Genomic DNA, 14,346 nt, shown 5'->3' with positions numbered 1-14,346 from the left:
AATTCCCTTCTGTTCTTTATTCAGGGTTATAATGTCAGATGCTTGCTTAGCACTAGCCAAAGCTTGAAACAAAGGACTTAATTGAAGAGTAGTTAACCTAAATACGGTCTGATCCAATTTATATGACCCAAAATTGTTGTAGACCTACCAAAGTTAAAGGATCAGGAAGAACAAATTCCAACTTCAGAGGTGTAATGTGACTCAAGAATAATTTATGACCTAGATAGGCAAAAGGATATTCCTTTTGCAATTTCTCAGGGCTGACTATCAGCCCTTTCTCCTTCAGCATAGCAGTTAAAAGAAGGACAGCAGAATCCATTGCAGCATCAGAAATGTTAGCAGCTATCAAAATATCATCCATGTAATGATAAACCTTCCAATCCGGGAATTTATTCCGGAAAGGTTGCAAAACCCAATCTACAAACATTTGACACATGGTAGGACTATTTAACATCCCCTGTGGAAGGACAGTCCATGCATATCGCTTGCGGGCTGCCCCTGATTTATACTCAAGATAGTAAAAGCAAACAAATCTACATCTTCAGGGTGCAGAGGAATGGAAAAGAAAGCATCTTGCAAATCTAACACTCTTATATTCCATCCATCAGGTATTAAATTAGGATTAGGTGTCCCACACTGCAGTGGGCCCATTGGCTTTAAAATTGAATTTATCCCTCTCAAATCATGAAGAAATCTGAATTTCCCAGATTTCTTCTTGATAACAAAGACTGGAGAATTATAAGGACTAGTGGTAGGCACTATATGTCCCTTTTTCAATTGTTGTTGAACCAATTCATGTAAATGAACTAATTTCTCACTAGTCAAAGGCCATTGATCTATCCACACTGGCTCCTGCTGGAGTAACTGTAATTTTAATAACTCCACAGGTGGGTGTTCAGTCATCATGAATGACAACTGTTGTATCAAACTGTTGCATCAAATCTCTGCCCCACAAGTTAACGTGAAGGCGCAAAACAATCGGTTGAAATGTGCAATAGCACTTCCCTGCTTTGTTTTGGCAGAAAGAATCCTCCTACTAACCCGTGCGTCTTGAAGTCCTCCGACTCCTCGAACAGACGGTGTAGGATCTGTCGGCCACTCCCTAGGCCACTCACTTTCGCTAATCACCGAAACATCTGCTCCAGTGTCCAGCAATCCAATAAACTGTCTGCCTTCAACCAAAAGAATTAATTTTGGTTTCTGATCAGCCTTGACATTTTGCATGATGGAAAACACACTAGACTCACTAAACATATCTGTAGATCCAAATCCACCCTGGCGAATTCTATCTGACTCCTCCAATGACAGATATGGCAAAACTAAAAGCTGTGCAAAACAATCCCCTTTTTTCAAAGATTGAGGAACAGGTGAATGAACTTGAATTTTGATCTGACCCTCATAATCCGAATCAATAACCCTGGAACCACAAACAATTTACGCTTATGAGCTGATGATCTAGGAAGAAGAAGACCCACAGAAGCCAGAGGCAACGGTCCATAGAAATCCGTTGACCCTAAACAAACTACATGTGGATATCCTAATTCCAAATCCTCAGCTAATGGAAGATCAATTCCTGCTGAACCTTTTGTAGCTGGTGACCATATTTGATCCCTACCTCTTTCTGGTGGCTCCAACCCTTCGGACATTACTTCACTCTTTAGAGTAGGGAGAATGCCCCGATCCCTGCTTCCTAGTTTTTTCCCTCAGAATGAAGTCTGCACTGATTTGCCCAATGGTATCCTTTCTTACATTTCGGGCACACTGATTTAGGACGAGCACCCTGTCCCAATAATCTCTTTTTTGCTGACTTTGACCCCCCAGGAGCCCGACATTGCGCTTTAAAATGTCCAGGCTTCCGCAATTGAAACAAGTGCCTTTGTTATTTCCTGCCTGGAGAGCCAGAGCTAAAGTCTCCATATTAAAAGTCTGACTCCCCACCTTTCTACATGCGTTTATCAAATCCGCTATCTCTCTCTCTCTCCACTCGCAATAAGCGGATTTAGAATTTTTTACAATCTGCATTTGCCTGCTCTACTGCTAACTTCAAAAGCAATTCATTCCGGGCAAATTGATTGTCAATTTGCCTTTCAATAGCCACTTTCAATCTGCTAATGAAATTTTCATAGGGTTCATTGTTTCCTTGTTTGATGTTAGTAAAGGTCTTCTCACCACCTTCGCCGTCAGGGAGAGTCCGTACGGCTTGAAAAATTAACTGTGGGAGAAGAATGAACCCCTCCTCAGGCATTCCATCTCGCTGTAATTCCACTGTTGTAAAATTACCAGATCCATAAAGCTGATCTGGAGTAACATTTGCTGTTCCCCTTTGAACTGCCAGCTGTCTCCATTTCTGATCTAACACCAAATATTGAGCTGGAGTTAGAATCATATTAAATAGAGCTCTCCAGTCAGCTGGAATCATTTTATTTCCATAGCCAACTGCTTCTAACAATGCCTGAGTGTATGGCGATCTAACACCATACTCTTTTGCTGCTTGCTTAACTTCCTTTAAAATCTTAAGAGGCAGAGGCTTCCATATTCTCTGTGGATTTAAAGCAGCATCTACACCAATTTCTACTGGATTAAGTTGAATCTCCACTCCAAAATCTACCAAATCATCTCCTGATAATTCCCCTCTATCTGTTGCTTCTTGAATAGCTGCAGTAACTGCATCTACTTGAACTCTTAAAGGCAAACTCTTCTCTTCTGACAAAGTATTTTCAGTGCCTGACAGCCCTCTGGATTTATCTGGAGGTGCTGTCGGTGGCAATATACGTACCGCATTGTAAGGCGGCAAACCTTCTTCGGGGGTGATAGGAGCGGTTGTTCATGCGTAGCTAATGCATCCATAACCACCCTCCAGGTTAACAAAATTGAAGAAGGGGCACGAGGCTCCTCGTGCAAAAATTTCCCTATCTTTCTCCAACGCTCTACTTTAATACTACCTCCTCTGGATAACACGGAATATGTTTCCAAACATACTGTAATAAGTCCTCAATTTCTTTCTTTCCTACTTCATGTCCTCTACTATGAACTCCAAACTTAAAACTATTCCCAGCGATCTCTCTCATTTCTCTAAGGTGCTTTGTCTGAGCTTTCGAGAGACCTTCCCCCATACTCACGAAAAGAATCTGTCTCCGTCCAGCGAAGAAGATGAGGGCCCAGTCGACGTCCGCGACGATGAGTATAGGATGCGGGAAACGTATAGCTTTCAAGCTATCACGCCAAAACGTATAGCCTTCCAAACTATCACGTCGGGGTCACCACTTGTGGTGGACTGGCAATTGAAAAATGATGGGAGACGCAGAGAAGACGTCTGAGCAACTGCCAGCCCCGAGAGCCCTCGAGTAGCAGTATTTATTAAGAAAATACAAATACAAAATCAAAACAATGACTTCAACATTAGCTCAGCAACATTATCTAGCTAGGCCTTAGCGAAGGTGATAAAGTTCCCGTGAGAAAGCAGGGCATCAAAGGTCTCATGGGAATGGCTCGGATAGATACTGTGAACTCCCACACAAATTCCTGGCCTCTGAGCTTTGCAGATAACAGGATCAAACTCTCATCATAAAGACACTACTGCCCTCATGAGGAGCGTTTGTGATACCCCCAGATCTTACAAAGCTGTACAAGAACTTGCAGAATATGATGGATATATTACCACAGGTTGCTCACAGTTTATTTCAAAAGTGCTCTAACAAGTGGCAGCTCTTGTTCAGCTGTGAAGCAACACCTGTTGGTCTGTTTGACAGCTCCTTTTATACTGAGCTGTCAAACCGGCAGCCAAGCAAGGTTGCAGCAGTGTACCCCCTGCGGCATGGATCAGAGGGAGAACTTTGGACACAGCACTCTGTACCAGAGATAAATTCCTTGAGTGTTTAATCAAAGTTGGCCAAATAAAGCATTCAATTCAGTCAAACTCAAATGCCTATCAATCAGAAGGAAAGTGAAAACAGGACACTTCCGGTTGTCGGCTTTGCTGACAGCAGGGATTCGCCTTCTCTGCGATTCCTGCTGTGCTAGCCGCCTTGGTGCCTCCGATCCTGATGGATTTGGAGGCTACGGCTGCCCTGTTTGGGCAGCTGAAGATAGGGGGGATCCGGATGGGGGTGAGGGGCATCGCAACCCCCCAGCTGGCAATAACCCCTTTTCTCAAGACGGTTCCAGCGGTGGTCTTTTATGGCCACCATAAAGAAGCCGGCAATTGGATAAAGAATGCGCAGGAGGGAGAAGGAGTTTTCTTTTTTTTTAAAGAAAGTTTTTTCTTGGTCGAACTGGGACCTTAAGGATATATTTAACACCTGGGAAAGTAATGATATGGAAGCTATTGTTCCCGATTGATGTTTTCAGCTGCGAAGAAAAGTGATGAAAAGGGAAGTTACTCTCCCTCCCCTATGGAATTAACAAATGGACAAGGAAACCAGCCTTTTGGTAGAAGGTAAAACCTAAACTCCTTTGTTATAAGTGGGAAGGGAGAGGCTTGGGAAAACAAATTTTTACTCTAAGACTTTGCTGGAGGAGATGCCTTGAAGATAAAGAGAATTTTCTTTCCCTAATTTGACTTCACCCCTAGAAGAGAAACTGTAAAAAGAAGAAGCTTCTACTCTGCCTGGACTGTTTGATGACTGTGGGACTTTGGGAACTGTTTTAAGCTTGGAATAACTGATTGGTTTAAGAAGAGGATACAGAAAGAGAAGAAGAAACTTTAAAATGGCTCTAACTCTTGATGAACTAAAAAAAACAATATCTAAAAACAAAGAAAGAAGGCAAAGATGTTATGGGAGAAGCCCTTTGTTTCCTAGATATGGCGCTTGCTATGTGTCAGCAAATTAAACAACAGCTGGAAGAAACCGAGGAAGAAGGAGCCATTTTTAATGAACTAAACGGTGTGATTAAGAAAGAAAGGAGAAAGAGAGGAGAGAAAAGGAAGGACTTAAGAAATAAAAAAAATATTTATGAAAGAGAAAAAGAAGATGCAAAAACAACAGAATGCTAGAAAGCAAAAGGAAAGAGGAATGCAGAAAGGGGAAATTAAGAAGGCAGAGGTTTTGAGAGGAGGGGGTAAAAAGTTTAGGCGGGCTAAGAAGGAAAGGGAAAAGGGGGAAAAAAGTTACAAAGATATAAGACAAGATGGAGATAAGGGAATTTTTTTCAGGGATAATGGGTAATATATGGGTTTTTTTTAAAAAAAAGGGGGGGATTCTGCAAAGTACACGTGAGTATTGTAATAGTGGTATTTGTATTATAAGTAGATAACCAGAACTTTTTAAGATCTAATAAAAGGCTAAAATATCAAGGTATAACTTTAAAAGGTTTAATAATGAATGATAAGTTTTAATAAAATACTAAAGGGAATGTTTAAAATATTAGTTTGAATATAGAGTTTAATGGATTAATGTGTTGATTGTTATGGCTTTATTATTGTAGTATTGGTTTTTGAAATAGTAGAATGTACTAAGCAGAATCTGATTGGGATTTAGGTGTTATTTTAAATTTTAACTTAGGGGAATGATAGAAAGGCATCATACTCCGATTAGTGATTCCAGGGAAACTATTCTTTCTTAAATTGGAAATGAGACAGATGTAAATGGAGAAATGGACAAAAGATATAAAAATTTTTTTTAAAAAAGCAAGATTAAATATATAAAACAGAATTAAGATGAGGCAAAAGTGGAGAGGAGTTATATAATAGATATAGAATGGTAAATAAGATGGGTAATGGTATATAAGAAAAGCGTGAATACAACTGAGTCCATACAAAAAGAGGTAATCTGGGGCCAAGTTACTTTCTAGAAGAAAGCTTTATGTTTTTTATGTCTGTGTTTTATGTGTGTGTGTTTAATTAAGAATTAAATAATAAAATCTCGGAAGAAGACTAGATGAGAATAATTATAAACAAGCCAGAGGGAAATATAAAGTTGATGACTGGATAGCAGATAAATCAGAAAGGAAATATGATTGAATAATGATTAAAGAGAAACAATGTGGAATTTGGTAAAGGGAATTTACGTGTTTATATGGAAATGGGATAAATCATAAGTATGTGATATAAAGCAATATGTTACCTGCCTTGTAAGGATCTACAATGGAAAGAGGTTTTATGTTTTTAATGTTTAATGATGTTTTGTCTTGTTTGTTTGTCTGTAAAATCAATAAAACTTGTTTAAAAAAAAAAGAAGGAAAGTGAAAACAGTCGTTTCTTTTAGGGCTTTTGGAATGGGGGCTCTCATTAGTTGGCAATAATTTGTATAGATTTGAAAGGATTGATAGAGAAATACATAAACAAATACACAAAGCACAATCATTATTATCTATCATCTATTATGTCTATGTGAGAACGCATTCCTGCAAAAGCTGTTGGTTACTCCAATCTCCATATACCCCATAGTTTGCAAAAGTAATCAGATAGTTCTGAGAAGCCAATTCAATTACACTGCAGACAATTTATATGAAACTGCACACTTATCAGATTGCAAGGAGGAAATGCAAGCAAGCCTCGCTTTCAAATTGCTTTGTTTAAATGCAAACAGAGCCAGAGCCAATAAAATATATTATCAAGATATGATAAGGCATTTGTTAGCTATATATAATATTAGAGTGGTTTAATTTACACAGCCTTAATGTCCCATTCACACAAGATAATGTGCTCATTAATCTGCCTTCTAAAAATGTTTTTCTTTTTTTCATTGCTTTACTTTTGCTTTTGTAATGAATATGCCTATGGTGTTACTATGCAGACAGATTGGCAACAAAACCTCCCATTTCTTTTCCTGCAAGTTCTGTAAAGGCCTTCAACTGTTGACATTCCAGTATTACAAAATGCCAACACTGTTGTCCCCATGGCCCTTGCTTGGGCCTGACAAACTAAACCAAATTTGTAGAACTGAAGGCTGCCTTTGGAAAATGCTGGATCAAGTGGTACTGCTTTAACACCAGTACAGTTTGATGTGGTGATTGAAGTGCTGGCCTGGAAATAGGAGTCTATGAGTTCTAGCACTTCCTTGGGCAGGTAATCTTGGGCCAGTCCCTTTCTCAGCCCAGCTCACCTCACAGAGTGGGTTTTGTGGGAAAAATAGGAGACAGCAAACTTATATATGCTGCTGTCCTGAGTTGTACAAACAAAGGCAAGATATAAATCTAATGATGATTGACCTGATTTAAGGCTCTCTGTGGAAGATCAACTGAAACCCATGCAAACCGTCTGTGTGCAGCAGCCCAGGTGCAGGAAACCACAAATCAGCTCCAACATAAAGTTTGTATATGGTGGAGCAGCCTATAATCACACCACAAACATCAGCAAAGGCCAAAGAGCAATTGAACCAGTCTTCTGCACTGTCTTCCATGGTATTTACTCGAGAGGAGCTCCCATTCAGTCAGCCACAGGAGGATCCTAACACAAGGTGGGAGACAAATACATCAGAGACTATTACAGCCACAGAACAAATGGGTTTGCTCCTTTCAGAGATGGGTCTGAAGCAAGCAAGAGCATTTTCCGAAGGAAGAATATTCAACCTCTCATGGATTCTTGATGGAAATCCTCCATCTAACACAGAATCTGAGGGCAGCCACACAGTAGCAGAAGCAGTAACGTGCTAGCCTCAAAACTAAGTCACTGCCCAGATTCCTTCAGACTTAACTCGTGTTCCTGCCATTGCTACAGAATGGTGCTGGATATATATCAGATGACCTCAGCAATTCTAAGGGAGAGACTAGCAATGGGATGCTATATTTTAAACTTAGATCACTATCAAGTTCCCGGAAGCTTCATTGGAAACTACAGTTACATCACTCTATTGACAGCAAAAAAGCAAGGGCAGCTCACCTAATGCTACTATCTCAGAATTCAAATAATAGTATTGGTTGATAGCAGGCAGGGAGTGCATGGCTCCAGCATAAAGTTTGTGTATGTAATTATGTATTTTTATTGCTATTGTAGTCCTACCCGTCAATGATTTTTTCAGCTTCAACCACAATAACACACAGGCAAACAATAGATACAAACTCAAAGTAAACCATTCCAAACTCAATTGCAGAAAATAGGACTTCAGCAACAGAGTGGTCAATGCCAGGAACTCACTACCTGACTCTGTTGTTACATCCTCAAACTCCCAAAACTTTAACCTTAAACTGTCTATCACGGATCTCACTCCATTCCTAAGAGGTCTGTAAGGGTGCGTGCATAAGTGCACCAGCATGCCTACCATCCCTATCCTACCGTTCCCATTTATTTGTACTCATTTATTATGTATATAATTATATCTGTTTATACTTATCTGTTATATTCATACTTATACTTATTTTCTCATACATGCTTGACAAACTAAATTAAATAAATAAAATAAATAAATAAACTCAACACTGTAATTTTGTAATTGGGTTCTTATTGTTTGTTTTTCTATTTTTCCAAGTTTCACCATCCTGTTTCTTTAAAAAAGCATCCAGATCTACATACACAGTCTGTTTTATTGGAGGATAAGGGGATTTAGCTGCATGTCAAGCTGCACACAAAGTAACATGTAGTAAGGACAGAACAATGATCCTGTAGACAGATGTTGATAGCAAGGAGTGATGCAGAGGGAGATTTGAGAGATGATGAGATCGAAAAGCTTTCCTCATTCTCAGCTGCTGGGGCAAAATCTGAGATCTCAGCAGCATAGTTTCAGTTGCTGGAGATGGGTTACTGGAGGGCTGTATGCAGGCTGGGAATTGCCTAACCTTGGATGAAGGCACAATTCTATTTTTCTTCTTCAAATCTGAGATCAAACTTTGTTCTTTCATAGAAAAGGTTGTCCTTCTTTAAGCTGCAAGGGGACACTGCATTGTTCATTATAATATGATCTCATTACAATATCACCCAGTTTACTGTAATGGTCACTCCTATTTTGTAATCCAAAAACAGCACCCTAAATCTCTTTTAAGTGATATAAAGTTTTACTAATTTTTCAACTGTGTTTGGAAGCTTTCTATGTCAAAAAAGAGTAGTTCTTCTAACCATTTATTTCTTCACTTTTCTAAAAGAAAGATTATGGAGATGCTTCATCAAATCCTCACTTTTCCTAAGCAAACTAACCCAGGAGATGTTCTTTGCTTCTTCTGCAGCTACACTCTCATCACCCCTGGTGTTCTGCGAACAGACACAGAAGAGCAAATTTTGGTGGAGGCCCATGGAGAAAGTGTTGCAAAACAGCTTGTTATCTCTGTTCATGATTTTCCAAGGAGACAGAAAACCTTGTTCCAAATCAGAGTAAATATGAATCCACAGGAAGGCATGCTTGTTACTCCAACTATAAAGGTGGGTGTATGGTTGCAATAGAGTCTACTGTATCCCTGCAAATATCTATCTATATAAAAATGGCGCTGTGTGTGTGTTTGTGTGTATGATCCAGCATAACTCTGGAACGCCTTGAGCAATTTCAACCAAATTTGGTACACAGATGACTTACTCTCTGGAAAGAAATACTGTGGGGGTAAGACACCTCTAACGCCCCTCAGGGTGTGTTCTGTTAAGATAGAGCCTACAGCAAAATGGAATTGCTACGGTAATAGCTTCACAGTACTCTGCAAGGGGGCATTTGTAAGGGGGCCTGCCTACACCACTACGAGATTGACGCGATATACTTCATGCAGATAACATACAAAACAACATTTTTTGATGCTTCTGGGGCACAGGGAAAACATTTTTAACTAATCTAATTGTCGCTGAAATCAGGACTTAGGGAGAAGTTGCTCTTGCCATTGCCTCTCCAGGAATTGCAGAGACATTAATGGAAGGAGGGAGGGCAGCCCATTCCACACTTACGTTGCAACTTGATGTCGCTATTCCTGCCTAATACAGGATTGGGATAAATAAATACCCAGGCAACGCCAGGTTTATTGGGGTGTGTGTGTGTGAGTGTGTGTGTGTGTGTGTGTGTACACACACATACATTATACATAATATAAATATATATACACATACATACACACAAACATACATATAAAGGTAAAATCCTGTTCATCCTGCTTGAGAAGAAGTGCCACGCAGTTTAGTAGAAAGAACATCACTAAACTGTCAGATATTGGGAGAAATTGAGAATATAACTCAAGGGAGGAAAGAAGAACAGAGTTATAGGCTACATATGTAAATTTATTTTACAGTTCTTATTGCCACAATTGCTGAAAGATTCTGCACAGCATTTCACAGCAAACAAGTAAAATAGTATAAATATTTAGATCAAAATCAATATCAAAACCAAAAGTCAACCATAGGAAGAAACCAAAAGAAAATTTGACAGATACGAAGTATAGCAAAATTAAAGTGATTAATAAAACAAAACTACTAAGCTAGCTTTTAGAATAGATTGCTAGAGATTCCGAATCAGTCTAAATTTAGTAAAAATAGGATGTCAGTGGGACAAAGAGCCAAATTTTCAGATTTAGAATATAGACATTTCAGGAAACTCCAAAGGTTTCTGGGCAACTTTTGTTGCCTGTTACCCAGGGAGGAGAAATTGGGTTAGTCTGTGTGCTGATAGAACTATGTTTACTTTCAACATGAACAAATGGTAATGGGGGAGGGGAGAGGAAGAATGCTGAACGGTATATCTTTATGACCTATGATAGTCCTGGATTTTCCAGAGGGCTTCAGTGTTGAATTGTTATTCCCTGACCAAATCCCATCCAAGGCTTCACTAACTCCGACTCTGGTAAGTATTTGAACCCAAAGAATGTCAAACAGCTGCTGGCATCTAGAAGGACAGATAAACAGAAAAGTTCTGCAAATTGGACCATAATGTCATCAAGAGAAATTAACCTTCTGACTTTTGGACCTTCTAGGTTAGAGTTATGGCCAGATTTGTTTATATTGGTAAAAGTGGTGTGTTAGTCTGTGTGTATCTCCATGCACTTGGATAATCCAATAATTTCCCAAAGAAAGGAAAAGAGACAATAGCTCTCGTAGCCCAAATGGTAGAATTCATTAATGTGCTGGGATTCATGTTTTTCCAGGTTGAGATGGTCGACCAGGAAAGTTTATTGGGGCGAGGGTTCCCTCCTTCTCCCTCCCACTTGTCTTGAGCTTAGAATTAGGGGCTGAATTTTCTTGGTGTGTAAATTAGGAGGGAAAAGGTTGTGGGTACACGGCAGTGGGCAAAGGACACCAAATGTGACTTGTAACAGCAGAACAGCAAGGTGAGATCTCAGGGATATGTTCTTCATTAGTTTCATTGACTGGGCTGCTTTAGCTGGACACTACAGGGCCTCTCCATAGCCTTCTGCTAGGAAAGATCAGAAACTGACAGCAGAAGCAAGCAATATGTTTTTAAGATTTAATAGTTCTATGTGTGGCTTTCTGTGGTCTTCTTTGTTTTCATTTTTGACTCAGGAGAAAATTTTGGACCAATGTTTTAGTGTTGCTGCCTAGGGCTGAGGAATGAGGCCTCAGGTGGCTCTTAGTGATGATTAAGTTTGAAGCCTCTGCTCTACTCATCTTCTCATCCAGATTCCTGCAAAAGAACTGAATAAGGACTCCAGGCAAAATCAGTATGTGGTGGTGAAAGTAAGTGGTCTGCCAGCGGAACTAGAAAAGGTGGTTCTCCTCTCTTACCAGAGTGGCTTTGTGTTCATCCAGACCGATAAAGGCATCTATACACCAGGCTCTCCAGGTAAACTATTTTTCTGCCTCTATTTCTTCACTCCCCTGGGGTCCCACTATGGTTATGTGATGAATAATACTATAAAACAAAACCATTCCTGGGATTTGTCATTTATTCAATCTGTTTCCAGGGAATGGAAGGATGTATGTCTTGTGAGTGTTGGCATTAGTGATATTGAGAAATCAAGCTTAGAAACTTCAGGAAAGATTTAAGAAACACATGGATAGATGGTCCAGTGCAGTGCTGGTATTCTACCAGTTCGGACCGGTTCACCTGAACCGCTAATAAAAAAAGCCTCCCATGATCAGCTGACAGGAGGAAAAAAAGCTTCCAAGGATCAGCTGAGAGAAGAAAGAAGAGAAAAGCGCAGGATCAGCCCTCCCACCCACACCTGCACTTTTATCTTCTTTATCCTCTCACCTGATTGGTGCTGCAGTCCTCAGCTGGTGTAGGGAAAGCTGCATGCGCACGTTAGGGGCACACGCATGATCACTGAACCACTAGTGGAACAGGTGGAATCCCACTGCTGATTCAGTGGAATGTAATCACTAGGGAATGGAGAAGTCCAAGAAGATGTCGCCCTGATTAATTGCGAGTCATAAAAGGGGGAAACGCCTTGAGGGTTATGTGAGTGATCTTTTTTCAAAAAAACAACCCCACCCCAATTCTTATTGTGCTTCTTTAAGAGAAGAAGAAAATTTGTCATCATGAATGTCTTTTCAAGAAAGGCCTTTTCTAAAATAGTTTTTGAAGAATTATGTGATGCTTTTGTCTCAGATACAGAAGATCCAGGCTGAAGCAATCTAGAAACATTTATGCCGTAATAAACCCATTGGCCTTTAAAGTACTTGAGGATGCTGCTGTTTTGGCCAAATGGACTAATCAGCTTTTTTTCTAGAAACTGTCCCACATCCTTTTTAGGATTTACAGTGAACCTGGCAGGCAGCTGCTGTCATGGTTGAGGCTTGGCTCACTTTGCAAACCCCGCTTACAGCCAGATAAGAAGAATTGGGGGGGGGGATAGATTGGAATGCAGGGGAGGCATAATGGGGGCATAATGGGGGGGAAGAATGCAAAGAGCACAGAGTGGGAGCCTGAGAACCAATGTCATCTGCTGAGAAAGTCTGCTAGGCGGAGAATCCATCACCCAAACAAACTGAACTGAACTGACCATATTGATTGGGTGGAATAAAGGGGAACATTTAACTATGCTGTTTGCACATGGAAATGTTAATGTTGGCTTTGCTACTTTTGTATCCATGTTGGCTCAGTAAATTATACTCTTGGTAATAAAAATGTCCCAGGAGTGTTTATTTGCTGCATAAACCATGTGGATGGTTGACAGCTACAAAATATCATACAATTTATGAAAATACGTTTTGTTGATGATGATGATGCAAACACATCAATCAATCAATTTTTTATTCTGGTCACTGGCCAGCATGATGCAAGCACATACCTTCTGAATGCTATCACAAATTACAGTTAGTCTCTTTTTTCTTAGTGCGCTATCGTGTCTTTTCTATGGATTACAACATGCACAGGATGGACAAAACTGTGATTGTCGAGTTTCAGGTGAGAATCGTGTCTGCAATCCTGTATGATTAGTATAGTTCCCTGAACTATGGTTGTTGGTTGTTTGGAATGGTTGTTGAGTCTTCTTTCCCATGCATTCATGCCAGGTAGACCCAACCACTCTATGAAGCTTTGGTTGGCCAACATTTTATACATGCATTTTTCCTAAAATGTTTAATTTTAAGCTCTGTGCTAAATATTAGGTGTATCAAAGATTTGAAACGTTTCACTATGAAACTGGAAAATAGTGTTGAAGTTGAATGTGTTTGTGTATGTGCATGTATATGTTAGGGTTAGGAGCTAGTTGTTTACTTCATTTGTAAACAGAAAGCCTTTTTTCATCCAATGTTTTTCTTGTAAAAAAAGGGCTTAGATGGCAAATATTCTATTTTCAAAGCAAATTAGTCTTAATTATGTTTTCTGGGCTGTCAGTTGATGTTTACATCTAGATAAAAATTCAAATAATAGTCTTGCAACTTATAACGCAGTGCCCCGCCTGTTGGGTTGCATTTGCTCTCTGTATCAGGGGTTACCAACCTTTTGGACCTCAGAGACCACCAAACTCATACTTCTAAATCCCCAGGACCACTAATACGATTTTTTTTAAAAAAAAGCTAATATATTTAACATATTTTTTATGTTAAATATAAATATAAATTTAATTACACACACTTATTCAATTATAACAAAAATGTAAATGCTCAACGATAACGAAATAAAACGTTCCAGGCTGGAAGCCTCCCCACACCTGGCACCTTCCAAAGAAACAGAAGAGCAGGAGGGGTGTGTGTGTGTCTGAGCTGGGGGGCCTCGGGGCAACTGCCTCTGGGAGAAGCAGAGGCAGAAAGGGGGCTTTGCTCTCCTTGGAGGGCAGCGCCCCTTGGCCGCCATTCCAGGGGCTTCTCAGCAGGCACCTGCCTACAGAAGGACTGCCGCCCTCAGTGATTAATTGCGGGGAGGGGAGGGGAGGGGCAGAAAGTGGGAGCTCCCTTCAGATCCCCGGGTGGAGGATTGAGAGGCTCAGATCTGCAGCCGAAGAAAAGCTCGGCGGGAGGGGGCTCTTCCAGCCTCACTTGGAGACAGGCAAGGAAAGGTGTCCCTGGGGGCACTTCGCTCGCTTTACACTTCGCTGCCAAACCCA

General features: G+C 40.2%; 1 protein-coding gene across 1 annotated transcript in view; it reads left to right on the top strand.

The window, feature by feature from the left end:
- The window catches only part of C3 (complement C3), a 90,044-nt gene that overhangs the window by 13,149 nt on the left and 62,549 nt on the right, over nucleotides 1–14,346 (top strand). Inside the window, exons 2-4 of the mRNA XM_087925914.1 lie at nucleotides 9,097–9,289; nucleotides 11,477–11,639; nucleotides 13,135–13,205. Coding sequence (XP_087782040.1) covers nucleotides 9,097–9,289; nucleotides 11,477–11,639; nucleotides 13,135–13,205 — 427 coding nt within the window. The remainder of the gene's footprint in view (nucleotides 1–9,096; nucleotides 9,290–11,476; nucleotides 11,640–13,134; nucleotides 13,206–14,346) is intronic.

This window comes from Pseudonaja textilis, chromosome 2, assembly GCF_049901715.1.
Source record: "Pseudonaja textilis isolate UNSWEBS1 chromosome 2, rPseTex1.2, whole genome shotgun sequence".
NCBI lineage: Eukaryota > Metazoa > Chordata > Lepidosauria > Squamata > Elapidae > Pseudonaja > Pseudonaja textilis.
The sequence above is the reverse complement of the archived record's forward strand: the minus strand, read 5'-3'. Positions and strand labels throughout refer to the sequence as shown.